This window comes from Nothobranchius furzeri, chromosome 11 (genome assembly GCF_043380555.1).
Source record: "Nothobranchius furzeri strain GRZ-AD chromosome 11, NfurGRZ-RIMD1, whole genome shotgun sequence".
Lineage (NCBI taxonomy): Eukaryota > Metazoa > Chordata > Actinopteri > Cyprinodontiformes > Nothobranchiidae > Nothobranchius > Nothobranchius furzeri.
Genome location: NC_091751.1, coordinates 21,386,315 through 21,413,709, shown reverse-complemented (window position 1 = coordinate 21,413,709; position 27,395 = coordinate 21,386,315). Strand labels below are relative to the sequence as shown.

The 27,395-nt window shown below is 46.1% G+C and overlaps 1 protein-coding gene across 7 annotated transcripts in view; it reads right to left on the bottom strand.

The window, feature by feature from the left end:
- Positions 1–27,395, bottom strand: part of trioa (trio Rho guanine nucleotide exchange factor a) — an 85,380-nt gene that overhangs the window by 7,362 nt on the left and 50,623 nt on the right. For 4 of the 7 annotated variants that reach the window (XM_054746173.2, XM_015955665.3, XM_054746181.2 and 1 more), the window contains exons 6-41: positions 26,585–26,689; positions 25,700–25,896; positions 23,849–24,074; positions 22,862–22,984; positions 21,638–21,829; positions 19,481–19,612; positions 19,157–19,387; positions 18,457–18,579; positions 18,182–18,373; positions 17,780–17,949; positions 16,592–16,766; positions 15,626–15,821; positions 15,033–15,199; positions 14,814–14,933; positions 14,521–14,712; positions 14,291–14,440; positions 14,094–14,208; positions 13,788–13,903; positions 13,558–13,680; positions 13,283–13,477; positions 13,092–13,210; positions 12,622–12,688; positions 12,425–12,534; positions 9,924–9,993; positions 9,717–9,806; positions 9,537–9,629; positions 9,349–9,460; positions 9,055–9,245; positions 8,735–8,836; positions 4,793–4,935; positions 4,589–4,688; positions 4,258–4,501; positions 4,072–4,179; positions 2,883–3,079; positions 2,627–2,797; positions 533–628 (exon numbers count right to left, since the gene is read on the bottom strand). In XM_054746173.2, the coding sequence (XP_054602148.2) occupies positions 533–628; positions 2,627–2,797; positions 2,883–3,079; positions 4,072–4,179; positions 4,258–4,501; positions 4,589–4,688; positions 4,793–4,935; positions 8,735–8,836; positions 9,055–9,245; positions 9,349–9,460; positions 9,537–9,629; positions 9,717–9,806; positions 9,924–9,993; positions 12,425–12,534; positions 12,622–12,688; positions 13,092–13,210; positions 13,283–13,477; positions 13,558–13,680; positions 13,788–13,903; positions 14,094–14,208; positions 14,291–14,440; positions 14,521–14,712; positions 14,814–14,933; positions 15,033–15,199; positions 15,626–15,821; positions 16,592–16,766; positions 17,780–17,949; positions 18,182–18,373; positions 18,457–18,579; positions 19,157–19,387; positions 19,481–19,612; positions 21,638–21,829; positions 22,862–22,984; positions 23,849–24,074; positions 25,700–25,896; positions 26,585–26,689 (5,253 nt within the window). Of the gene's footprint in view, positions 1–532; positions 629–2,626; positions 2,798–2,882; positions 3,080–4,071; positions 4,180–4,257; positions 4,502–4,588; positions 4,689–4,792; positions 4,936–7,329; positions 7,360–8,734; positions 8,837–9,054; positions 9,246–9,348; positions 9,461–9,536; positions 9,630–9,716; positions 9,807–9,923; positions 9,994–12,424; positions 12,535–12,621; positions 12,689–13,091; positions 13,211–13,282; positions 13,478–13,557; positions 13,681–13,787; positions 13,904–14,093; positions 14,209–14,290; positions 14,441–14,520; positions 14,713–14,813; positions 14,934–15,032; positions 15,200–15,625; positions 15,822–16,591; positions 16,767–17,779; positions 17,950–18,181; positions 18,374–18,456; positions 18,580–19,156; positions 19,388–19,480; positions 19,613–21,637; positions 21,830–22,861; positions 22,985–23,848; positions 24,075–25,699; positions 25,897–26,584; positions 26,690–27,395 lie in introns of all 7 variants that reach the window. The other 3 variants (XM_054746170.2, XM_015955658.3, XM_054746177.2) reach the window with 1 other exon arrangement.

Here is a 27,395-nt window from a genome sequence, read left to right as displayed (position 1 = left end):
TCTTTCTTCTGGTCCCAGCTCGTCTCTCAACATGAGGTTTGCACAGAGCGCATCTTGCAGAGGAGCTGGATGCATCCTTGACATCAGCATAAACTAATCCAGCTGTAATATTTTCTTGACAGAGTAGTAGCTGAACATCTGAGAGGCAGAGATGATAACTTAAGCGTAGCATATTCTGAATCACACCATCTGCTAAACCACCTGCTCTTCTTTTTGCATTCCTCTTCAAATCTGCCAAGCTGCTATGGTCGAAGCGGAACTAAGGAACATCTGAGCAGACCATCTCTGCTTCCCTCCTGCACCAAGTCCACGTCTCCACATCTGGGATCACAGACGTTAGCTACTCTCGCTTGTAATCGAGACAGAACAGTAACAAGGATCTGAAAACGGAAGAACTGTGCTCCAGCAGCAAGCGGCCTCCTGGTGCAGCACCATTCCACTTTAATAAAACATCTGAACGCCATTTTTACATAAAAACAACAAAACTGTGGGCTGTGATGCATGAAAGCTACACGCAGTGTTTGTATCCTACCATCTTGCTTTTGACCAACTCCTCGATGGCGCTCACCAACTCAGCGGCACTGGGCGTCTCTGAACTGGACGGGCGGACAGACAGACGAGAAGACGTCTGAGCAGAAACGGGACAGGAGGAGGGGGGGCGTGAGAAACGAGAATCCACACATTTTCTGCTTCATTTTTCTTTCAACTCAGACAAAAAATAGTGGAAACCAAACTAAACGGAACGGATGTCGTTTGTAACGGATCATAAATGGACAGCAAAGAAAAAGCCCAATGCAGGAAGGGGTTAAAGGTCATGCTGCAGTTTAACATTTTCTAAACTCCTCATTTGTTCAACAGAGTGGATGTTGCCGCAGTTACTGGTGTGAACAATGGCTTAGTAAAGAAATGTTTAGTGGAACCACGACACTCTGAGTTTACATCGAAGGAAACTTGTATGAAACTATAGATGAGAGAACGTGAGGCGGAGAGAAGCAGAAATATCCTAAATGGTGACAGATGGTGTCTGCAGCTTTCTGGGATGGTGAGGGATGCCTTCAGCGAGCATGACAGAGCTGTGTGTGTGTGTGTGTGTGTGTGTGTGGATATAGTTCAGGAGACTCTCACCCTTGCTGTGCTGTGCGCCCTCTGACCTCGTCAGCATTTAGAGATGCCAATTACTTGCATGGGTAATGAGGTTTAACGCACAGAGGGTAAAAAGGGAATGAGGACGAGCAAGGAGGAGTGGGAAACGAAGGGAGTGGTGGTGGTGGTGGGGCATGATGGGAACACGAGGATTTGAATTTTCATCTCAGATTTAGATCTTTAGAGAACCTGCCTGATCATCTGACAGGGAACCTAACCGCTTTCTCCATCACTGATGAAAGCTCGTCTATCCTCCCAGCCTACGACTTGGAAAGCATGCACAGACACTCTGATTCAGGTGTTACTGGAGCAGGCTCAAGCACTACTAAGCTGGCTCAGTCAGCACAAGTCAGGAATGCTCAAGAGTTCAGTCAAATACAAAAGTTCATCAAAATGCTTTAGAAAAAGTAGAGTTAGGTCTAAAACTGAGTTTAATGTCACTTTTAACTAAACGGGCTCCAGGAAAGGGTTTTACAGTTGAAGAGGAGGGAAAACAGAACTGAAGAATAAAACTGAGGGAGGAGACGGAGGGGAAGAGCAAGGCTGTCAGATGGAGAGATATGGAAACTGAGACAAAGCAAAGACAGGACATAAATCAACGTAATGCTACAGCGTGGCAAACAGCAAACGATACAACCAGGAAACAAAAGAGAAACAGAAATTAGTGTCAGGAGGTTCTGCTGCAGTCTTTCTGCCTCACAAGAAGGGAAATCAGACGCTAAACTGAAACTAAAGAGTCACAAAACAAAAACCGTTTCACAAACAAAACGGTGCAGTCGAGCAGCAACACAACAGCTGGGCTTTAACCACAGACGCGTTTTAATCACCGACCCGTTAAGGCTCCGGGACGTTTCAGTGCTTCTTTAGGTTAGGGGTACATTAAATAATAATAGAATTAATAGAATAAAAAATGTGCAGCATCAACAATGTTGATCTCAAACACAAACAACTTAAATACGGATGTTATGAGTGATGAACTGTAAAACACGAGTAACTCGATCTTACAGAAGAGCAAAGAGAAATAAATGATTATTCAGAGGAAAGTCAAACAGATCAGTTTTCCTAACTAAAAGCCTCAAACGTGATGTTTCCAGCAGCCGTGACTGTACGGTCGATAACTCGTACTGATGCCATGTTTGGGTTCTCGCAGCTGATTGGTCAGAGACAACCACCCCTGCTGCGGCACATGCCCCGACTCACTTCCTGGTTTTAAAGTCTGACATCATCCACTGCAGGAGACGGCCTTAATATGTTTATTGATACTTTAATGGTGGATAAATAAAAAAAACTGATGTAACTATTTCAGACTGATAAACGTCCCAGTGGCTTCCACCCCGTCTAACTGGAACTGCACCAGTAACAGAAAAGCTCCAGTATGTCCACCAACTCGGGACAGTTTGTGAGGAACTTTCTCCCGTCACTGCCTCCTCCACTTCTGCCAAAGTGAAGCGTCGGAGATGTCTGACGCGCGGACTCCTCTCACCTTGTCGTCCTGCGAGTCTGGCTGCAGCAGGCTGTGCTGCTGGATGGCCATGGGAGGAGGAAGAGGTACTGCGTCGGCTCCTTCCTCACCCTCCTCCTCTCCGCAGCTCTGCATGCCTGAAGAACTGGACTTGGACAACGTTCCACTCGACAGGCCCTCGTTACGAACCCTCTGCAACAAATAAAATAACAAAACACCCGTTTAAACATCACTTCGCACGACCGCTAAAGGAAAAAGCCGTCCCGTATTCACCCACCTCCTCCAGAGTTTCGTCCTGAGGAGTCGCAGCGCTGTCGTCGGAGTCTTTCTGTGAACCCATCATCATCATCTCTCCACTCTTTCTCACCTCACGACTCTTCTTATGCTTCTGAGCGATCTTCTTGACGTGTCCGTCTGCCTTACCGCTGCTGAGCCGGCGCACTGGACTGGTGAGCCACTTTCGTAGTGTGTTACCTAGAGAACGTGCCGGGATAAAACCAGTATTTCACTGGGGTTGCTACTTAGGGACGTCCCGGTACGACTTTTTCACTTCCAGTACGATACAGATGATGCAGCCTTGAGTACTGACCGATACCGATATCAATCCCATACGACACCAGCACAAATCATACAGACTTTTACTTGTTTCAGAGTGTGGGACGTATGAAGGCTTGGCCAAGTGATAATTCGCAATGGGGAGTATGAAAAAAACAACAACAATTTGTTAAGCACTGGCTGTATAATGTATAAACGTAATGTATAACAAAGGAATATAAATAAATAAATAAACAAGACCGTGAAAAATATTTAAGTAAAAAAATTAAAGATATCGTTTAAAGTACAAAATACTAATTCAAGGTTGCTTCAGTTATGTTTTACTGTCAGCTAACGGTAGGAGCTGCTGCGGGCACGGACGTGAGAAAACAACAATATTGTTCATTTACCGAGTGCTACAAGTTGAGTGTCCTAAGTTTCATTTTCACACACTGAACATCCTCATGCAGTGTTTTGTGATGCTGCTGCAAACGCACAACGAGGCTGGAAGTAAAACACTTTCCTGGTTCTGTTCGACCACGGAAAACTTGTGCATGGTAAGTGTTGCACTGAGCCGCACTGTCTCATGGACCTCAACAGAAAGTTCTGCCACGCGGTTGACACTACTCTTGCTCCTTGCTACTTTGCTAGCACGCACTGTTCTGACCACGTGGGTGTTGCATGCTGGATCTGGGAGCTGACGGACAGAATTGCTGGAATGAAATTTAAAGTGGAACGGACCGCTTATATCGGAGTATTTTGATGCAGTACGATATTATCTGATGGTGTTTTCGGGTCGATGTCAAATGACTTCCATATGGATATCTGAACAGGACATCCCTAATGCTACTGTTCCCATAATCCTTCCCAATAACAAAACCAGAAACAGTTCTGTGAGGTCCCGTCTGAGGTTCTGCTCTTTTCAGTCCTACCTGGTCGTTTCGGCCCAGGTGAGCTGTGAGAACCGATGCCATGGCCCGGCTGAAGTGTAGCAGAGGAACCCGGCATGATGGAGTCGTTGCTGCAGACTGACAACGTGTCTGTGGAAGAACAGGAACTCCGTAAATGCTGCTCACTACTCAGCTTGCCCATACGAAGACACTTTAGAGGTTCTGTACCTTTGTGGTTGAAGATACCCTCCATCTCCATGGAGGACCTGGAATGGGCGATGCAGAGCACGGAGCAGGGAACCAGGCCCTCCAGGGAAGGGGAGCGGTCTGTTGTTCTCACAAGGCACCAGTCTGGCTTTTCGTGACATCGCTCTAGAACCTCCACCGTCTGACCACGCCGCACCGTCAGCTCGTTGCTGTTGCTAGCCATGAAGTCGTGTATGACCACGGTCAGCTCACAGCCACCAGACAGCTGAGGACGACATGAAGACCTGCTTACACACAGCACTGGTGCAGGCTATTATCACAGGCGTGTGTGTGTGTGTGTGTGTGTCGTTACCTTGTCGCTGTCCAGCGTGTTCTGAGAGGTGCGGGATGCTAGAGAGATCGTGTCTGGCTGGCTGCTGCCTTCACCCTGACTGTCCAAGTCCTCTCCATCCCTGATCACAGACACAGTTAACAACTCAACGCTCTTGCTGTTGTGAGAGTGTGATGCTGCAGAGACATCAGTGATTTGCGTGCTCGGCTTGAGCTGCTGCTTTACCTTCGTCCCTTGTGATGCTTGGTGGTCGTGGCTTTGGGAATGTGGATGGGCTCCTTGAGCGCTCCTCTCAGGTGAATGGTGCGCTCCTGGATCACCTCCCTGATGTGCTTTATCCAGTCCTGTTTGTTTTCTATGTTGGACGCCTGTAACGGGCCAGCACAGGACGATGATCAACACGAGTAGCTAAGAGTTATAAAACAAAGAGAAATCTTTAATCATGTTTAAATCTGTTTCACACAAGTCTGAATTAACCTCTTCTGCTGTGTTAGATAGTTAAAGTAGGATTTTTTTTTGGAACATGTGGATTGTGTTTTCTAAGCTTCACATCTAAATTTGATCAAAAACTATATTTTTTTAGGTGTTTTTGGGTTTAGAATGATCTGCCTTTGAACCACTCTTGAGCCAGAAACATGAGCAACTTGAGGACAGTACTGTGTCGCCCTCTGCTGACCAGAAACTGCACCTTACAGTTTAGTGGTTCAGGTAGGAAACCTTGTGGGTGGTCTCTACAACAGCTGTTTGCTGTGCTGGTAGCTAATATAAAGGCTATCAGTTAGCTTATTCAATTCGTTAACCAAGGATAAATAATTTTGCTTTGTTTGTTGGCATCAGGGTAGAGCCTGGAAGTAAACGTTGGTCTGTGTGTGACTTTAACGCTCACATGGGCGACGACAGTGAGACCTGGAGAGGTGTGGTGGGGAGGAACTTCCCCTTACCTGAATGTGAGTGATGTTTTGTTATTGGACTTCTGTGCCAGTCATGGATTGTCCATAATGAACATCGTGTTCAGACAAAGGGATGTGCTCTTGGCACCAAAGAAGTTTTGTTCACCTTAGGCCGCAACTCGATGATCGATTTTGTTGTCGTCTCATCTGATCTGCGACCGCATTTCTTGGACACTCGGGTGAAGAGAGGCGCAGAGCTGCCAGCTGACCACTACCTGGTGGTGAGTTGGCTTTGGTGGTGGGGGAGGATGCCGATCAGACCTGGCAGGCCCAAATGTACTGTGAGGGTCTGCTGGGAACGTCTGGCAGAGTCTCCTGTCAGAGGAAGTTTCAATTCCCATCTCTGACAAAACTTCCAAAATGTTCCTGGGGAGGCGGGGGACATCGTGTCAGAGTGGGCCGTGTTTCGTTCTTCCATTGTCGAGGTGGTCGACCGGAGCTGCAGCCGCAGGGTCGTCGTTGCCAGTTATGGTGGCAATCCCCAAGTCCTCTGGGACACACCGGTTAGGGACGCCGTCAAGCTGAAGAAAGTATCCCATCAGGTCTTTTTGGCCTGTAGGACTCCAGAGGCAGCTGATGGGTACCGGCAGGCCAAGTGCAACGTGGCTCCAGTGGTTGCAGAGGCAAAAGTCTGGGTGTGAGAGGAGTTTGGTGAGACCATGGGACAAGACTTCTGTACGGCTTCGAGGAGATTCTGGTCCACCACTCGGCACCTCAGGAGGAGAAATCAGTGCTCTACCAACACTGTTTATAGTGGGGATGGTGTGCTGCTGATCTCTACTTGGGATGTTGTGGATCGGTGGGCAGAATACTTTGAAGACCTTCTCAATCCCACCAGCACGTCTTCCAGTGGGGAAGCAGAGTCTGGGGACTTTGGGTTGGGCTCTCCAATCTCTGGTCACTGAGGTGGTCAAAAAGCTACTTGGTGGCAAGGCACCAGACAAGTTCCTTAAGGATCTGGATGTTGTAGGGTTGTGTTGGCTGACGCAGCTCTGTACTTTTGCGAGGACAGTTCCACTGGATTGGCAGACTGGTGTGGTGGTCCCCCCACTTAAAAAGGGGGACTGCAGGGTGTGTTCCAATTACAGGGCATCACACTCCAGAGACTTTAGGAGTACGGGGTACCAGGCCCTCTGGCTGTTCCCTATATGACCGGTGTCAGAGCTTGGTCCGCATTGCCGGCAGTAAGTCAGACTCAATTCCAGTGAGAGTTGGACTCCACCAAGGTTGCCCATTGTCACCGATTCTGTTTATAACTTTTATGGACAGGATTTCTAGGCGCAGCCAAGGTGTTGAGGAGACCTGTTTTGGTGGCCTATGGATTAAATCTCTGCTGTTGTCCTGTTGGCTTCATCAGACCGTGATCTCCGGCTCTCACTGGAGTGGTTTGCAGCTGGGATGGGATTCAGCTCCTCTAAATCCGTGAGCACGGTCTCGAGTCGAAAAAGGGTTCAATGCCTTCTCTGGGTCAAGAGGAGGAGTTTAGGTATCTTGTTCACGAGTGAGGGAAAGACGGAGCGTGGGATTGACAGGTGGAGTGGTGCTGCTTCTGCAATGATGCGGGCGTTGTACCAATCTGTCGTGATTGAGAGAGAGCTCTCGATGTACCGGTAGGAAGTAGAAGGTGTGGAAGCAGGAAACTTATTCAGTGTTGCTTTAAACCATTACTTTTAGCTTCCTGGCCATGGGGTGTGTGTGTGTGTGTGTGTGTGTGTGTGTGTGTGTGTGTGTGTTATTTTAGCGAGGAGGACGTGGAGTTTCAGACTTGTGTGAGACAGTTGAGGGCTGTGTCGTGGAACAGTTTGTACTCACCGTTGCTCCATGTTTGGATCCCTGACTTAGCTTTGAATTTAAAATATAAAATAGAGAATTTCACTGGTTTGGATTTAAAAGATAAATAAAACATTTTTATATTCTGACAAAAAGAAATGGTTTGACATGATAACGATGATAATTTGCCTCGACACCGTAATGACAGCCAATTAAGTCTGTGTGTGTGTGTGTGTGTGGTGTTAGTAATGAGAGACAATTACAGTGCACATAATGCATGAGTGCTGCTCAGTGGTTAGTTTACTTATCGACATGTATAAAGGAGCTGACACCGAGTATTGGAGGTGTTAGGATCTCAGCTTCATGCTGCTCCAACAGCTGACAAACTTTAATCAGTCTGTGAGTTCAACAGAAAACACACACACACATTCGTCTTTAAGTGACTGAAACAGTTTTTTCAGGCTCCAGCGCTGCGGCAGAGAGCCAAGATGGAGGTCTGTGGGTGTTCATGAACTCACAGAGTGTCACCAGCGTTGGTGGAAACATCTCAGCCCACACAGAGTTAGAAATACAAACATCCACAAAGAACACAGCCCCAGATACACAGACGTGTCCGCGAGTTCGTTAACAAATGGAACAAAGCAGCATCTGACCAGAGGACGCAGGCTGGCAGAGGACAGAGGAGGAGGAGCAAAGGAAGAAGACAGAAGAGGCTAAAAAAGGTCTAGAACTGGTGAAGTCAAACCAGACACCAGGGGAGAGGGGGTGGAAGCAAAGGAGGGGATGCAGAAGTTTAAATAAAATTCACTGAATCCAGCTGAGTCAGACCAATCCAGAAGTCTTAAATATGATTATCAAACAATCATTCTGTGGTTCGATCCCAGCTCACGCTGCTGGTCTGTCCTTACTGCCTCGTAAAAGCTTCTGCCAAACGCACCAACAGAATAAAACCATCTCTCATTACACAACGTTCCAGTAGTGGATCCACATCCATTATAGAGCCTTTAAACCACAGCAGACCTTCAGAATAAGAGTCTGTGGGTGGCGTGCTTTTAGCAGACACTTTAACCCTCCCACCGTCCTTATGGGTGTGACCCCGTGAGCAAAGTTGACCATAGAGCAGGGTTGATGGTTTATCCCTCGGCTCCACGTGGCGGGGGTGAGGGGTGAGCACCACCTCACCCCCGCCACGTGGACCTCAGAGATAAACCATCAACCCTGCTCAACGGTCAACTTTCCTCACGGGGTCACACCCATAAGGACGGTGGGAGGGTTAATCCAACCTGACTCCAAATTTAACCCGTTTTGTTTTTGGCTTCATAGGACTGATTCCATACTTCTCTAAAATATTCTCATACATTTTTACTTCAGATGCAGGAAACAATATTGGTCCAACCCAGAAGGAATTTAACCCAGAAAAGGAGAGGGAGTCATTGATTTATTTTACCTTGAGCACAATCTTGTTGTCAGACGTCGGGGTTCGTCCCACCCACAGAGCAAACTTACACGGATCTCCCTCAACATGCTCCGTTACTCCCAACTCAGAGGTCTGGGAACAGAAGATATTAGGAATGTTGGTACCGTTTTCTACATCCCCTAATCCAACTGAGGTATCTGCTGAGGTCTGATGTTGACACGCAGCTGCGGACTAAAGTACAGTTTTTAGATATTGAAAAATCTCCTCATTGCTACGACTTTAGAGCATGGTGGTTCATGCTTTCAACATTTTAACTGGATGTAGAGAAAGACACGTCCCAATGTACTTACAAAGAGTTTGCTCTTATAGATGTATTTGCTCCTGCCGTTTGAGTCCTTCACCTCCTTGCTGAAGACCAGAGACATCTCAAACAGGAAGAGGTGTCGCTCTCGACCCTTACGGATCAAAGTCTTTGGATCCCAGACCTGGAATGAGTCCTGGAGGATGAGCTCCCCCTGAGACTCAATGTTTTCATCAAACCCTGGAGGGAGAACAGAATGGCACATTAGAAGATGAGGTGTAGGAGAACATTGCCTGGCCAGGTGACCTTCTGACACAAAACATCAACCAGCAGCGCTGCTCACCTTCCAGCATGGAGAGATGCATGGCATCGTTGGCTCGCTTAGGAACACTGAGCATCACTTCAAGTCCATCCTTGATCTCTCCTTTACCTTCTTCACAGCACGTCAGCAGTTCCTTAACACGTGCACACACACGGTAACCATGACAACAGGCACAACAGAGACTATAACCAACAGGTGTGGTGGGTTACCTTCAGCAGGAGCTGATACTTGGTGATTCTCTGCACAGGTTTGATCAGATAAGAGGAGATGGAGTTGGCCAGCCTGTGTCGTTGTTGGATTTCCTGTCACACACACACACACACACACACACGATGATCCTACAGATGACCCGACCCAGTTTCACTTTCATGACTAAAGGTGGTACTCACATCAAAGTAGTTCCCTGCATGTTCCAGTATCAGCTGCGTGGAGTCCGGTTTGTTTTTACAGTAGTTCACATACATCTGGAACTTATCAGCCTTAAAGGAGCCCAGAGGACAAGATCACGTCAACACAAACATCTCTAGTCTAAACTCCAAAAGTAGCTAAATAAAGCACTGTGTGTGTGTGTGTGTGAGAGAGAGAATGACACATACCCATGTGACAAAACAATGTCCCACATCCTCGGGCAGCTGCTCGTATTTCTCCAACTCTTTGAGAAAAATGCTAAAGAAACAAGAAAAGTCAGATTAAAATAGCAGTTATAGCAAAAACGGGTTCTTTTAAATACTTTTGATGTGAAAATTTAAGTTAATGTTCGCAATGTTCTGAATATAAGTGTTATTAAGTTGTGTGGCCCTTTGAAAGACTTGAGTCTTTTTGCTTTGCGGCCTTAAATGGAAACAAAGAAAAATACCTCTTACAGCCGACAGCATTCATTACAAAATACCAAAGTTACAAAGATTAAAATACAAACAGAAAATAAATACTGATATTAATCAAGGTCACAAGGAAAAAGCCACTACTCAAGAAAGGCCAAATCAAAGCTTTGGCAGAATCCTCCTTGAAGATTCTGACGCCGTATTAAACAGGTCTTACGGTCAGATGAGACCTACATTAAACTATTTGGTCTCAACACTAATTGGTACACCTGGTGTAGATCAAACACATCATACCTACAGTAAAGCACGGAGGTGGCTGCATCTTGTAAGATGTCGTTGGGGTATGAGGAAACATGGGTGGGGCAAAATGCTGTCAAATTCTTGAGGGAAACCTGCTACCCTCTGCCAGAAAGCTGAAGGGCAGCGGGTTCCCCTTTCACCATCACAACAATCTGAAGCACACAGCAAAGCTGACCACTCAGTGGCTGAAGGAGAAAAAAGTCTGCGTCCACAAGGGTCCCAGACTTAAATCCCACTCTCTGGAGAGACCTGAAGATGGCAGGCCACCAACAGCTACCACCCAATCTGACCAAACCTTTAGAGTGCTGTAAAGAAGAGTGAGCCGACATCACATCCTTCAGGTGTAAAGGTGATAGAGAAGTTTCCCAACAGACTCAAGGCTGGCATTGAGGCACAAGGTGGATTAACTTAATACGGACACTGGGAGTGATCCTTTATTAATTTCAGTATTTATCGATTTCAGCCTGAACTGTAATTGTGATATTTTTCAGTTGGATGTTAAAGGTAGTGTTGGATAAGTAAAGATCATTGTAGAACATAAAGGGAAAAACAATTAAAGTCTTTAAAGGTGGGAGATTCTTTTCTATAACCAGCGCATAGACGTCTGCTTGAAAAATAAACACGTATTTTCCTGAGAGTCATAATCTTGCTGCTGCGCTCAAATCTGCCCTTCAGGACCGGCAACTTAACAAGGAAGCCCTTCCGGCCATAACCACAGACGACGCTGCAGTCAGGTTCCTGCAGGGGCCGTGGCCTAACTGCTTCAGTCACAATCTAACGTTGGCGGTAACAAATGCATTGCATTATGAGAAGCAAAAAACTGAGCGCCTTCGGACCACGCCGCAGTATTATCAGGGCATTTTCATACAGCCGGCAACGTAGGACACACTGGAACCTGTTGGTGAATTACTGATAACTTGTCAGGGGAAGATTATGTGACCAGTTCCTCTATCCTCCCCATACTCCAGCTCTGCAGGGTCCGTGTGTTGGCTGTGTAGGAAAACAACATCCAGCTAATAAAGCCAATCTCAATTGAAACTCTAAACAGGCTGGAGACCAAGTATGAATCTGATTTAGTGCATACATTAATTCAAAAGTGCACTTTCATCAGCCCTCGTTGCCACGGAGGATTGATGACAATGCACTGGTTGAAATCAAAGCTGAGATTGTGAGATTAGAGCAGCAAGCAGCACCAGCACTCAGAGAGGAAGAGGCACAACCCAAACCACCAAGAAAAAAAGATGTCTCTGGGAATGCTCCTGAAGAGATGACCTGCTGCAGCAGCAGGTTCTGCAGGTGCAGACCGGAGCTGAAATAACTGCTAAGGAGATGAGGACCGACTTCTCCAGTGAAAATGTGCTGACAGTCATCTTCCCCAGATGTCACCACTGGCCAGAAAGTACCTGTGTGTTTGTTGGTGCGGGTTTTCAGTACAGAGGTAGAGTCAGCCCACAGTGAGCGACGTTCAAGCCAGAAGATTGAACTTGCTGGTTTTACTGGATTTGCTGCAACTTCCCATACAGTTCCTATTGTTACTGTACGTTTTTCCTTTTAGTATTTTAATGTAATTGTTTCGGTTGCAACAACGATTCTAATGTGACTCTTTATGTTTATTCAAACATGGCTGACTGTTTGCACTTTTAGATGTCGTTTAAAGCTGTTCAGGCTGCGACTTTAATGCAGTTCGACTGTTGTCTTTGCACTTTCTATAAGCAATGTTTCTTAGTAATAAAAGTTGTTAGTATTATGTGTGTTATGTTGTTATGGTTTCGGTATTAGTGTTTGGAATTCAGTTTCTGAATTGTGAAGGCCCGAGCCAAAAGTTTGGCAACGCAAACTTCATCCTTTCCAGTGAGTCGCGGTAATACCGTCCACGGCGGTGAGAGGTGGAGGATGTTTGATGGTATCAGAATCAGAATTTTTACTGGTCCTACTTTACGTAAATCATAAAGTAATCGCCGCGACGCGTTTCCTACTTGTGATGGAACTCGTAGAGGTCCGGCATGTTTCCAAAGATGACGTGCTCCTTGTTGATGATTCCAGGAGGAATCTCCTCGACTCCACTGGTCATCTCCCACAGGTACGTCTGCACAGGAAAGCAAAATTAAATGAAAACACAAAATCCACCAAAATGACTAAACAGACTCAAACGGATTCATCGGGCTGATCTTACATCCATGCACTCCCGCAGGTCTCGCACGTAGGCCTTTTCAGTCTGAATCAGCTCCGCCATGATGAACCTAGACACAGAAAAATACAAACATGAACAAATTGGCAGCTGTCGTCCTGTCCTTGTTCACTCCGTGAATAATCTGCATGACAAAGGCTCCTTCGCCTGTCAGCTTCATCCAATCACACTAGTGAATAATGAAAAGGCCATAAAGCGGACTGATATCCTGCTGCTGATTTGTGGAGCTCATAAAAAACCACACAGCCTCCGCTTCCTGCGTGCTGCTGTTGGGTCTCTAGTGAAGCTGCCACAGCGGAGTAGATACAGATGTTTAAATCACTACAATCTAATCTATGTGAACACAGAACCGTTTTAATAGCAGCTGTAAACTCGCAACAAAATCATTTTAAAACCTGAGGGTTGGTGAAACATTTCCTGACATTAGAAGTGTGAAACAGGAAGTCAACACATACTCCTTCCTGCGCGCCGACTTGCGTTTCTCCTCATTCAGCTCATGAGCAGCTGCATCTCTCAGTTTGACCTCTGACCCGGGAGCCATGGCTGGGATGATGTCCAGCTGAAGATCTTTACTCTGACAGACAAAGAAAGTCTCTCAGGAGACGAAGTGTGACAGCAGGGTTGTGCATGAGCGAACGAGGCTTACAGCTTTGTTGGAGTCAGAGGGGATGCCCAGAGCTTTCTCCAGGCTGCAGCGGTACTTGTCCATTCGTAAAGAGAAGTCTCTGTAACGCTTGTCAACGGCCGTTACCCATTTCTTGATGTCTGCAGCGTGGCTGTGGCCTTTCTCACAGAAACCGTCAGCCAGCTGGATCAGCAGCTTCACACGCTCCTTGGTTTGCTGCAGGAGGAGAGCAGAGTGAGTCTGGAGATCGCTCCAACACGAAGCCACATGAACGGATCTGCTCGTGAGAACCCAACCTTGGCAGTGATGTGGAAATCCTCATGCTCCTTCAGGAGTTCCTGTGTGTGATGGATGCTGGAGCCGGTGGACGTGTGTGTGGACAAGTAGAACTCTCCGGTGTCATGAATCCACTCCAAAGCCTTCACACACACACACACACACACATGGTGTTTTCTGTTTTTATATCTGTTCTTCCAACCAAACACAACCTTTTCTTGCCCTGAGCTGAACTGTGTGTTTGGTGTACCTGTTTGGCGCTGCGCTCAAACACCACGTACTGCTGACACTGGTCCAGCCGCCGCTTCCTCATCGTCCAGAAGTGGAGAACCCGATTCTCTCTCTGCAACAGCTCATTGAGGATGTCTAAACACACGCACACACACATTAAAATCTTTCATTTTCTCCACCTCCAACTTGAGAACTAGCTTGCAGCCAGGCGGTGAACCTGCAACCTGCTTGCACATCTGTTTAATTCATCTGTAGGAATCCTCGGCTGCTGTTGTATTCAAACGGAACGCGCATTCCCAGATTTCCGTCATACGATCGGACTCACTTTTAACCTGCTGCTCTGGAGCCTTGACGTGGCTCAGCATGCCCGGCATGTTGACGCTGTTTCTGTGCATGTACTTTAGGAAGACGTCTGCGTTCCTTCTGGCCAGGGTGCACGCCTGAAACAACACACACACACACACACACTCGAATCAGATGAGTAGCTCATAGTTGACCCCTGACTTTGAGCGCGTCAGTTACCTTGAGGAAAGCCTCCTTCTGCTCCAGGTGCTTACTGATCATGGGGGTGACGTGGTCGGTTTCACAGTTGGGTCCCAGTTTGTCCGCTCCTCCACACCAGTCCTCCTCTCTCTTGTATTCCTGCTCCAGGCTCTCCAGCACGCTGCACACCTGAACAGAAACACACACACTCACTCAGATGTGTGTTTCTGAGTAGCTGCTTGTATCCAGTGAGGCTGATTCTTCTCCACCTGTTCAGAGGTTTTGTAGAAGGCCACAGAGGCGTTGACCAGTTTGAGCCGGTCCTCCATCTTCAGCATCAGCTGCTGCCAGTGAGATGCTACCTTCTCTGCACAGTCTCTAATCAGGTCCATGTCATAATGGTTGGCCTGGAGCAGAGCCTCTGCCTTTTGTTGGACCTGGAGGGCACTCTGGTGGGTTTTCTACAAGAAGGAGAGAAAAAAAAAGCTAACATCCAGCTTGAACCTTGAAGCAGAACAACAAATAAAAGGAAGTTTGGGGTAAAAAAAATAAAATAAAAGACCTCGATGGCGTGCTGAAACTGTTCGTGTTCCCTCTGCAACTGCTCGGCCTCCTGCAGGGAGCTGGCTGTGATCAGACCAGCGTTCAGCATCGACTCACCGTTGCGAATCCAACCCAGAACCTGGATGAATGAGAACTTTATTTCAGTCTGTGCAAAACCATGCAGGTAGTGTGTTCCACCTGCAGATGGCAGCTGGATGCACATCTGATTCAGTCCCACCTGCTTGACTTCAGCCTGCAAGTGTCTCAGTTGGACACACTGCTCCAGGTGTCTCCGGTGCTGTTCAGCTGCCAGGTCCAACTCTTGCTGCTTTTCATGAAGAAACTCCAGCAAGTCCTGGACCCGAGTCGCCATGTCAACATCCCGGTCACACAGCAACTCCACACCTACAGAGAAAACAAACAACTGCATCACCACTGGATGAAAATTTGACATAATGTCTAATATTCTTTTCCCTTTTTGGGTTTAATTTCCCATTTCATTCATCTCCATGTTGATAACTTCTGTGTCCGTGCACGTTGCCTGACATAACCACTACTCGTGTGGTTGAACAGAGCACTCATTAGCATCTGGGTTCACAGGTGAGTTATTATGGTTAGTGAGTGGGAGCCTTTCATCACAAGCTCTGGCTGGAACGACCCAAGACACCTACACAGACAAACTAACGTAGCCGACACAGAAATGTGCAGCAGCACCAAACGTTTTTATCCGATTCTGACTGGTGACGGCCACACTGAACTAAAAGCATTCCTGATTAGTCCAGTCTTCTTCATATCGTCTCTACTGTGTGTCAGCTGAGGACGGTAACTCACCAGATGCCAGGACTTCGTTAACATACTGCAGCAGCTCCTGTCCCTGGTGGATGACGTCGAAGGTGAGGTTGTTCATGGTGAGGGCCTTGTCAGCGTGGTGCTGCAGCCTCTGCTCGGCCAGCGTCAGGTCCTCCGTGTTGAAATCGTTCATCTGACCCGTCAGCTCTTCGTTCCAGGACTCCAGGTCAGTGATGATCTGAGGAATAACATAATAATGTTTATGTAAACAGCATCATGGGGACAAAAAGTCATTCGGTATCAGAGGATTTAGATACTAGGATGCAACTTTGAATATTTTATAAATCTTTAAACCCTTAAAGGTGCGGTTGACTGAAAAAACTTTTTAAATGTTTTTTTCTGATGATAATCGGTCACTCTGAGTGTTTTATGCAGGATGAACATGAAAATAGTCTCCTACACCTATAGATTTTGAAAATCCCGACAGATCTATGTCACACTGTAAATTATCATTCATGGACTCAGCAATCGACTTGACAGCTGGGAAGGTTGTTGTTTTAATGTCCAGCAAGCAGCAAAAACCTTTTCGCCTAGTAGAAGCTAACTGCTAGCATTAGCAACATCACCTCACAGCAGAAGCTCCTCCAGTCTTGCGATATTTGAGGAGATATAACATCCACGTTGCAAGTCAGTGGTAGAGTTGCGTTGCTGTTATCCAATCAGAGGCGAGATGTCCAAATATCAGGAAATAAGACCAAAACAATCTGACATCTGAAGCTCGGCTGTGATGTGGGCAACTTAAAGGTCAGAGAAATTGTGCACTGGTATATTTCTTCCCCTGAGAATTATTTACAAGGCATTCATTCTCACTAGTGACCACTACAAATGTGTTGATTAAACTAGTAATGCACTCCCTTAAGCAGAAAGTATTGAACCATAGTCCTACGTCACTGTGGCTAAATCCATCGCTTTTATGTTCTGTGGATAACCATCTCTCTGAAAACTCACATCAATGGCGTCTCTCTCAAAGATGCGGAGCTGCAAGAAGAGCTCCAGTTTGATCTTCCTCTCCTGGAAGAGCTCCTCCATCTGCGCCTGGGCCTCGTCCAGCTGCTGGAGGACACTCTCAATGTGGTTGATGGAGCTGTTGTGGGGCGTCTTGTTGCTGGAGATGGCAGAGTCCCTGAAGTAAAATACACACACACACACACACACACACACACACACACACACACACACACACACACACACACACACACACACACACACAATTAGGCAATAAGCTGTGGGAAGCAGAGCTGTGTACTTTTGAGAAAACACATCTACAACGGTAATGCCTGGCACCAAGCCAGCTGTTTTAAATGCAGTAAAGCCTGCAGCAGGTTAAAACACGCAGGAGAACGACAAAAATAAATAAGACAAAATCATTTTGTTCTACGGATTTTTACACCATTTGTTGGATAAACTTCAGTCTCAAGTTATCTGTTATTTATTATTTTATTTTCAGTACTTTACTAAATCAAATTACCTGCAACAGCAGCCACAAACTCTTCAGTTTAATTATTGTTCTTTGATGGATTCAAATCATAGAACCTCCATTAAAGCAAAAAGCGGTGTGTTCTGAGTTTTACTCAATGATCTATCAGAGGCACACACACATCAGCAATCCGATGTAAGACAGTTACTGAGTTAGAGCAGACAAGTGAAGGTGGGTGGACTCATGATTTGCTCCAGGTACAGTAATCAGTGAGACAGATCCCCCCCCACACACACACACATATGTAGACCGTTTCTTCACACAAGCAGAAGGTGTGCAGAGTTACTGTGTTTCCTCCCAGAGAGACACAATTAAAGACACTTATAAAAGTTCTTATGTAAGAATCCACCGAGGTGCCAATACCACCGAGAAGAGGGTGGAGCGGAGGAGCAGAGGCACTGGAACATGCTCCGAGTAAAAATAAAGCAGGTCAGCTGGATACACCTCTCCCACACCTCCTCTCATCCCAGCAGCTTTCCAATTTTAGTTTTCATGCGTCTCATTAAGGTCCTCTAAATTACACATGGGCCTTGTCACTGCATCTTTAATTCTATTTCCATTTAAATCCACATAAAACAAATAGAAACATAGCTTTTCTTCTGTTTGCAGTGTTTAACTTCATTTGTTTTAGAGACAGAACCCTGAGGTGAACTCTCTACCTGAGCTGCTGGATCAGGTCCTCCCCCTCCTTGATGACGTTGACCGTGACCTGCAGCGTGGTCTGCTGCTGCTGGCCGAAGCGTTTGATCAGATCCTGCACAGCTTCCACTGACTCGGCGTAAACGTCGTCCAGCAGCTCCTTCTGGAGATCCTCCAGCCACGTCCACAGCTGGAGGAAGAAAAGGAGAGCTGTCAGGTTTTTACATTCAGGTGTTCTGATGGAGGGGGGGGGGGTTACTGTTGGACCGTGTGACTCAGCACTGCAGTTACTTAATGACATCTCTAGTTTCTTTGAGTGCTCACACCGCTCCTCGTTTCATCTGGTGATTAATCGGCCGATGCACAACAAGTCTGTGAAAGCTTTCCTCCTCCACCCTTACGTCAGCCCCCTCCCCACCTACCTCTTTGACGTGCGTGTGGAAGGCGACAGACATGTCCAGCAGGACTTTGCGCTGCTCAACGCGGCGAACAAAGTCTTGGATCCTGTCTTCGAGCTGGTGGGCGGCCTGGTAGATCTCCTCTGGGTCACACTCTCCCGTCTGGGCCAGCTGCTCGGCCGCCTCCAGGAGCTTGTCTGCATTGGTGTACGTGTTCTGCACAGAGAGTGAGACACACGGGGACATAAGGGTGCTAACAGAGTACAGGCTAACCTTACAGAGAGAGAGAGATAACAAACCTGAGCCACTTCCTCAAAGTCCTCGTGGCGTTTCTGGAGCGCTCGCGCTCGATGGAGGGACTTTCCCACACCTGTGTGTTTGCTGAGAAAGGCCTCGCCGTGGTTTTCTATCCAGTCCAAGACCTGAGACAAAAGACCAAACAGGAGGTGAAACCACCACCAGGGGGCGCACTGTGGCGGAAGACGTGACTCAGGAGTTGGTGGGGAATAAAAACAGCATGAAAGCAAAGTGGTGACATATATGACGTTTGATATTATGGGATGCCTTTCACTGAGCCTGCCTTCACACGCCGTCTTTTCTGCACTTTGCCTTTCATGGCATGAATAGATTAACACCATCTGCACGGACATATGACCCAGTTCGGTTACCACAGCAACAGTTGCCATGTTAACACACTCAGTGATACCCATACATTTTTGGACAGTTGCAGTGTTATTGTAATAATCCACTCAGCAGACGCTCAGCTGGCTCTGTGGCATTTGTAACAACTGAACTCTGCACAGGCGACTTACTTTTCATATTCAAATGAAACACATCTGTCTACAAACTAGCGTCTCAGGAGCTCTTCCACCACCAAGCTAAACTGCTATTGCCAAACAGCCACCATATGCTTGTGTTTTAAAGAGGAAACCTTAATAAAAAAGACCCTAAAGTTGCAGTTTAGCAGTAAAGAGTGAGCCGAATTCAGAAGGTGTGGACCTGCTGGACGTCCTGCTGGAAGACGCAGAGCTGCAAGCGCTGGTGCAGACGCACTTTCCGGTGCTGCCAGATGTTTTCCAGCTGCCTCTGATGATGTAGCACCTCGTGGATGATGTCCAAGACGTGGTGCACAGCCTTGGAGTAGTTTGCCGATGCTGTCAAGGAGTCTGCACTGCCCGGGGTCAAAGGTCGTTGAAGCTTGTCTAACAGGGCTTTTCCATCTTGGCTCACCTAAAGAAACATTTTTACTCATGACTAAATTGCAGTGCGATTATTTACTGTAAGTACGTGTTGGCAGCAGTCAAACTCCTGGTGTCGGCTTACCTCGGAGTAGGCAGCAGTGATGTGTTCATACAGGCCTTGATGGTGGTGGATTGCATCTTCCAGGTCTTGCAGCTCAGAGGGTAAATCCACCTCGCCACATGCCTTGCACCAAGAGTCCACATTGCTCATGTACTGCACAAGAAGACAAACACACGCTGTCAGAAGGCGCTGCTCTGATCAGGAGGCTCGTGTTCAGCAGGTATAGGAGCAACGGTGGCACAGGAGTTAAGCGCTCGCCCCGTAATCGGAAGGTTGCAGGTTCGAGCACCGCTCAGTCAGTCGCTGTCGTTGTGTCCTTGGGCAAGACACTTAACCCCCCTTGCCTGCTGATGGTGGTCGGAGGGACCGGTGGTGCCAGTGCTCGGCAGCCTCGCCTCTGTCAGTGCGCCCCAGGACAGATGTGGCTACATCATAGCACCAGTGTGTGAATGGTGAACGGGTGAATGACTGGTCCGAAATTAACACTCCCTACTCGCCAAATGCGAGCAAATTGCTCCACCTGGTGAGTAAATGTTTGCACCAAATGAGTTATGTTTATCAGTCATCTTCCATGGATTTCTGATACTCCTCCCGCCTGCATGCAACGTACACAAACGTACGCGAAACGTGAGCGCCGCATCCAACGTCATTTCCACCTACCCCATTCAATCAGTTTATCAAGTTAGCAGTTAGCTTCGTGTTAAAACTAGCGGTGAAATGTGGCGGTTTTTAACTGGAGTCAGCCAGCCTTCCAAAAGAAAACTCGTCGAACTGGAAGAAAAACCACCAGGACCAGTGGCAACCAGAAGATTTTGTGAAAAGTGGCGAACTGGAGATGGCGGAGTCGTGAGACAATGGCTACATTATGATGGCCACGTAGCGTTGTTGCCTTTCAGACACTTTTTCTGTTCGTGCTTTAAACAGGACAGCCGTCTTCTATCAACTGTCCCTCTACGTTCTTCAAATATCCAAAAAATGCCCGTACTTCCTTCTTTGAGGGATAATAAATGTCCCGAGTGCTAAAGTGTGCATGTTCCGCCGGCAACTTCAGCAGATGATACGGTGGCTGGTAAGGGTCACCGCGCCTACGGTAAACTCACCGAGATAATATATATATTTTTTAAAAACAAGACGGTTATTATTATTGTCAACTTTTTTACCGGGGTTTACTGCTACACCGGTTACCGTGACAACCCTAGCCCTGACACACTTTCAGATATTCTCATGGTGCAGCTGTGTTCTCCGGAGATCAAGGACTATGACCCAAATGAGGCTGTGATGCTTTGGCACAAAGACGGTGTCAGAAGCAGGAGGCCAGACTTCATGGACAGAGAAAACAAGGAGTCTGACTAGATTTCAATGAAAGAGTTCATAAAAACATCTCTAAAAATAAATACATAGTAAAAATGACAAAAGAGTTGTTTTTCTTATTAATTGATGTTTTAATTATTTTGTCACTCTGTTTGGAATCAACATAATATAGAATAACATGCTTTAGGTAGATCTAAATCATTTAGGATTTTGGCCGGTAAAAGATATGCTTGGCCGGTAGATTTTCAACATCTACCGGCCAACTTGGCCGGTGAGTAAAAAATTTAATTTCGGACCCTGATTGTGTTGTAAAGCGCCTTGGGGGCTTCCAGGACTCTAGAAGGCGCTATATCAAATACAGGCCATTTTATAGCAAAGCAGAGCACAACATTCTCTTCATTACCAGATTTATATAAATATATATTAACTGAGTACTTTATAACACATAATCTAAATACTAATAGGTGGGCGGCGATGTGCCTTCCTTCAAGAAATAACTTTTCCTTTTCTTAAATAAAAAAACAAACAAACATTTTATTTCCATGATTTGTGTTTTGCTACATGAAGCATCTGATTATGTCTCCTTGCTTCATTGCTGTGGTTCTATATTTAGCTTCATGGTTTCTTGCATGTTTCATAAACATGTGTGCTTTCTGTGAGCTCCAGCTGTCACCATCAATGCAGCGGTGCCTGAGCCAAACATGGAAACACCTAAACAACCAAATGTTGGGTTAGTCTCAGCTTTATGGGTCTGAATGTGTTGATGCAGCATAATGAGATACTTCTGAAGCTCTAGGTGCCATCTCATCTGTGGACATTAAATGTTTCCTCCAAGATGGAGAAGTGCTGCTGGTCTGGTGGGATTACCTGGTCACATTTCTGGTGGAAGCTGGCAGACATCTCCAACAGCGTGCTTCGCTCTTCCAGTGCAGCGGCGAAGGCCTTCCACTCCTGCTCCAGCTGGCCTGAGATCTGCTTGATCTGCTGAGAGGCGTAGTGACCCGACTCCAGCAGCTGGCTGCCCACCGACACGATCCGGTTGATGTTCACGTACACGTTCTGTGTGGCACGTCACAATGACAAAAAGGTGGAGTTAAAATGGATGTTTTAGGGGTGTCGATTCTATAATCGGAGCCCACTCCACTTTTCTTGTCCAAATTCAAGAACCAGGGAACCTTTCAGGCTTTTATCCTCAGTGATGTAATTCGTTCCGCCTCTGGTTGTTTTTTCTTTCTTTCAGGCACTAATATTTTCCTCCTCTGTTGCTTGCATTAGCATTAGCACATCTGGTTACTACTGTCCTGTCTGCATGGCTCTGATCCAGCCTCATGATTGGTTCAACATGGATCAACTCTAGTATTAAGATACATGACAGAATTGAAGACAGAACTTTTTATCGACCCTTTTTTCCCGTATCGCACCAGAAGTCTATCGATAGATGCATACTGTTATGAAATCACGGTCAGCCCCAACCTGAACTTTTGATCAATTTACTTTTAGAAATTTCACCGAGCTTGTTGGGATTAGCAGGATATGATAAACAAAAAACAAACATTATTTTGCAAAAGTCCACAAAAAATTTTCTGAAACTATTCAAAACAAATACATTTAAAATTAAAATTACATTTCTCTGTAGAACAGAAAAAATAAACAAATCCATAATTTTCTAACAGCAGGGTCCAGATAAAAATGAACAGTGAATTTGTAACAAACATCTGATTTAGGAAACAAACTGCAGTAGATCCAAGAGTGTGAAGTGAACCGATCAGCCGGTGTGCCTTCATTATGTCCAGAAACAATCCAGAGCTAATCTGAATTACTTGTCTCTACAGTTTCATAATAGTTATGTAAGGATAGAGAAAAGATTATTAATACCTAGTTGTGTTGCTGTCATTATGTAGAAAATGTGCAGCGAAGCTACAAACAAACAAACAAACAAAACTAGAGGTGGAAGCTGAGTGCAATACATATATGATTATTCTGTTTGGGGGCATGGACTCAAGTCCAAGTGGGTGGAAAAACCATTACCTTCAGCTGCACATCTGTGTGTGTGTGTGTGTGTGTTTGTGTGTGTGTGTGTGTGTGCCTTACCATGCAGTTCATAGCAAAGTGGTTGTGCTGGGTTTGCAGCTCTACAGCGTGGGGGTGGTTGTTGCCAATATCTGTGTAGCCTGCCAGAAACAAACTCTTGTTGTGCATGATCCAGTCAAACATCTGAGGTGGGAGGATGTCAAAACAGATACACACACACACACACACACACACACACACACACACACACACACACACACACACACACACACACACACACACACACACACACACAGGGAAGAGAGAGAAAAAATGAGAGTTAGCTTGCATCATAAATACATGCACAAACACAAGTATGAGCTCATCAGTAACACCTTCGGGTTACTGCATGAGCAGGTCCAAAACCACAGCTGGGACTCAGCCATGTGGGTAAACGTGTGTGTGTGTGTGTGTGCGTGCGCTGCAGTGGTCCCAAAGCTGTCATCTCTCCAGGCCAGGAAACAGAGAAATGGACTGCCTCTATTAAGAGTATCCTCTCATGCTCTCCTGGAGAACAACTTGTGGCCCATGGTGTCCTAGCAACAAGCTCCTACTACTGCAGTGCATCCAAGACCGCAGCACTCCCCCCGTTGCTGCAGCCTGCTATTCTATTCTCCTCACTCCAACATGGATCTCTGAATTTCTCTCCTTGTCTCTTTCCATTTGGTGCTGCAGCTGTCACCGCGTGAGCTGTCTGGGTGGCAGCCGTGCACCCGCATAAGTTATCCTCCATCCATCTGACACTTTTCTGGGATGCTGAGGAGGATGAAGCTGTTTCCTTTTTAACTTTCTGTCATAAAGTTTAATGCACTGTTTAAGGGTCCAAGTAAAAAGAAAATGAGTTCATGTGATCTCCACAAACAGTATCAATCAATGCCTCTTTGTGGTTGTAATTAAGTTTTACTATTGACCGTCGTCTGCCCCACATTGGTCACCAGCTGTGGTTATGGATTACCTCTACATCACAGCTCACACTGGACAGTATCCTGACTCCCAACATGTACACACCTTCTCTGCATCCTGTTCAAACAGGCGGAGCTGGAAGCACTGATCCAGCTGGAGCTTGCGGACATGCCAGGTCTGGTGCAGATGCTGCCGGGTGGAGTGCAGCTTGTCCTGCAGCTGCGTGATCCGAGGCGCCAGACCCTGAGTGTCGGCGTTGCTGCTGCTGCCTCCACCGCTGCTGCTGCCATTGCGATTGAAGGACTCGCTGCTCTGGATGCGCTGGAGCAACCTAGAAACAGGTGTAATAGTAACTTTATAAAACCTTTACATGGCACTGCTGTCAGAGAATGAGGGGGGGGGGGGGGGGATGTCTCACATTTCTGGTACTTTCTGGCTCTCAGGAACTAAATTTAGAAAAGCCCCAGAAAGATTCTTCCTTTAATTACACTTTGAAAAATATCTCTTTACTAATAATAAACACTGTTAAAAACACAGCAAACTCCAAATCCTGATATGTAGCATATTAACAAGTGAGATCAGCCTCATTAATCAGGTGGGTGATTCCCACCACGGTGACATCTACAGGAACACCAGGAATCTAGGTTTCTAACAATATTATCAATTGATCCTGTTAGTGGATCAGCAGTAAGTGCAAACTTCACTAAAGAAGCAGCACACTTGGGTCTAATCAACATAAAACCAACATTCAGACCAGTGTGTGTGCGTGTGTGTGCGTGTGTGTGCGCGTGTGTGTGTGTGTGTTCTGTATTCTCGATCCCCAGTGAGTCGTGGAGGATGGCTGCTTATACTGAGCCAGGATCCTCTGGAGGTTTCTTCCTGTTAAAAGGGACTTTTCCTCTCCACTGTTGCTTTATGCTTGCTTAGTATGAGGATTGCTGTAAAGTCACTGACACTAGTCAGTGACTTGATGCAATTTGCTGGGTTCCTTATATAGCAGGGTATCTGCAGGTTTAAGGGTGCCAAATTTAAGACTTTTTAAGACCTTTTTAAGGCCACTTTGACCAAATTTAAGCTATTTTTTAAATTTAATTTAAGCTATAATTTCCAGCTATTGCCTGGAACCGGTGCTAACCACGTCACGAACGTGGGATTAGCCATCCAGTTACCATTAAAGTTGCACTTCCCCATGGCGCAAGCTCCCACTAGCTTAACCAGCTAATGTGCTCATCTAAAAATAGCCCCCTTTCACAACCAACTGAACGCGCTTACACCAACATCATACACAAAAAATGCTGAAGACTAACTAGAAATTCACGAAAATTTTATAGGAATAAAATAATCTTGTTTATTGGGCCTTTTGAAACTGTATTTAAGGATTATTTGTCATTTTTAAGGATTTTTAAGGCCTTAAATTTAGAAAAGCAAATTTAAGACTTTTTAAGGACCCGCGGATACCCTGTATAGGAAACATTATTTCTGATTGGCTTAATGAACTGACCTGAATTGGAATGTTTATTATGTGAAGTGCCTTGAGACGACTCTTGTCGTGATTTGGCGCTTTATAAATAAACTTGAATCGAATCGAAGGAAAATGTAAATGCCTCAGCGTGAGTCTCTCTACTTCGCTATCCTGCCTTTTTGTTGATCTGCTCTCCATTTTGAGATCTGACAGGTGCAGAGTCCTCCACATTCAACTGTCAAAGGAAACTCAGCTGTTGCATTATAGATCGTTTGTTTGGGTCTGGTGAATGCAGGCAGGTTCATTTAAGTTTCAATATGTAGACCTGAAGTTTCAGTTTTGTTAAAAATATATGATCTGACAAAGCAGGACAAAAAAAACCCTCAGTAAAACAATCATTTAGCGATGAGTTTTTGACCTTCTGGCATTAAAAAACCTTTAATGGGTGCAGCAAAGAAGGTTGTCCCCAAAGTGAGATAAAAGGAGATGTTCACCTCTGCCCTTCAGTATCCAGCTCTTCTATAGGAGCTTTGATGATCTTCTTCTTCAGTGCAGCGTGTTCTTCTATCATCCGCCTCGCTCCCTCCAGGTCTTGAGGGAAATCTTTCCTCGACACCGTTTCCTGCATCTCCTCTAGTCGAGTCAACATCTGGGTGGCGTGACCAGAGAATTCCTCAAACGCCACGCGTACCTGATCAAAGCCGTGAACAAAACACTTGACTTAAAGCCAATGAACTTCTCTGCTATACCGACTTCCCCATCTTTCCACCGGATGCGTGATTTTTGTGTAACGTCTGGGAAGAGCAGGACACCGCTTATAGCTTTATACTTAACCAGGTCTATTTTTTACATGCTACACCTCTAGAATATGTCAAGCTCAGCATTTCTGATGAGGCCAGACAGGAAGTCAAACACAGGAGCAGTGCTTAGCACCCGGAGTCTTTCAAAATAAAAGACATGTGCAGATTTCCTGTTTCCTAACTAATAAAGCGATATATCCTTACCTGTGACACCTCCACGGCAGGGGAAAAAGAACAAAAAATAACCCAATGACCCTTTTGGATACATGCTGATATCCCGTGAGCAAACAAAATCACATCTGATCTTGCAATTCTCTCTGATTTCATGTTCTTGAACAGCTAAGTGAAATGCATTCGCAGCTGTAGCCCGTCTCCAACCTGGTAGGACAGGACGCGCTGAGTTTGTGGGTAAAAGGCATCTACTACGTTACACGGCTGGTGGAAAGCCAGGGCTAGAAACCACAACAAGCAGGCCTGAACAGAGATCTGGGCATTTTTCCACATCAGACGTGTTTTCAGTCTGCTGAATTTAAACTTTAGTACTATAAGTACTTTAGGGATGAGGTGGAAGTCGCTCACCTCTATCCACTCTTCATGGTTGTAGTCCAGGCTGCCGTCAAAGTCCGCCGTCAGCTGGGAGGGGTCCACGACTTTTGTTAAGCCCTCTAGTGACACCATGGTGGTCTAGTGGAGAGATTTAGGCTGTTTGTTACTGACGTACACCTGATCTCCGGCCCTTTTGATTTCAGTCCCACTGAAATAATGACCGTTACTGCTCGCTCCCACCGCCCCTTACACAGGCTAGCTAAAATAAAGTTTATACGTTCAGTTAGTCTGACTATGGCACACCTTTGCTATGTCATACATCTAATATTCCTTCCTTTTCCTTAGTTTCATTTTCTCCAGCTTTATTTCTGATAGCTACCTCAGTTTCACTCTCCGTTCTCTAGCAAATTCGAGACCCAAAGCAACCTCAAAACCGCCCGCTCCCACAGGATTTGCGTTGGGTCCTGCAGGATCCCAATCCCACTGCAGGGCTCTAATCTAATCCTTCCTTTTTGCTAGAATATCTTACTCTCTAAAGCCTTGTTTAAGGTCTTGTGAAAGCCAGCTGATTCTACGATATGAATCTTTGAAAAGCAACCAATCAGCACACAGCTGAAGTGACTGCACTCGTGCGTATGGAATATATTGTAACATTTATTCTCAGGTCCTCTCCAACAAATGCATGTTACAATATTAATTATAGAGAAAATGTCTCCTTGCCTCAGTGTTTCTGCTGAGCCACCTCCGCACAACACCCCCACACACATGGCCAGAGAGGGATGGAGAAGAAGTGATAGAGCTACGATGAGCTTTGTGCAGAGCTGTGCTGTTGCTCTTAAGTGAA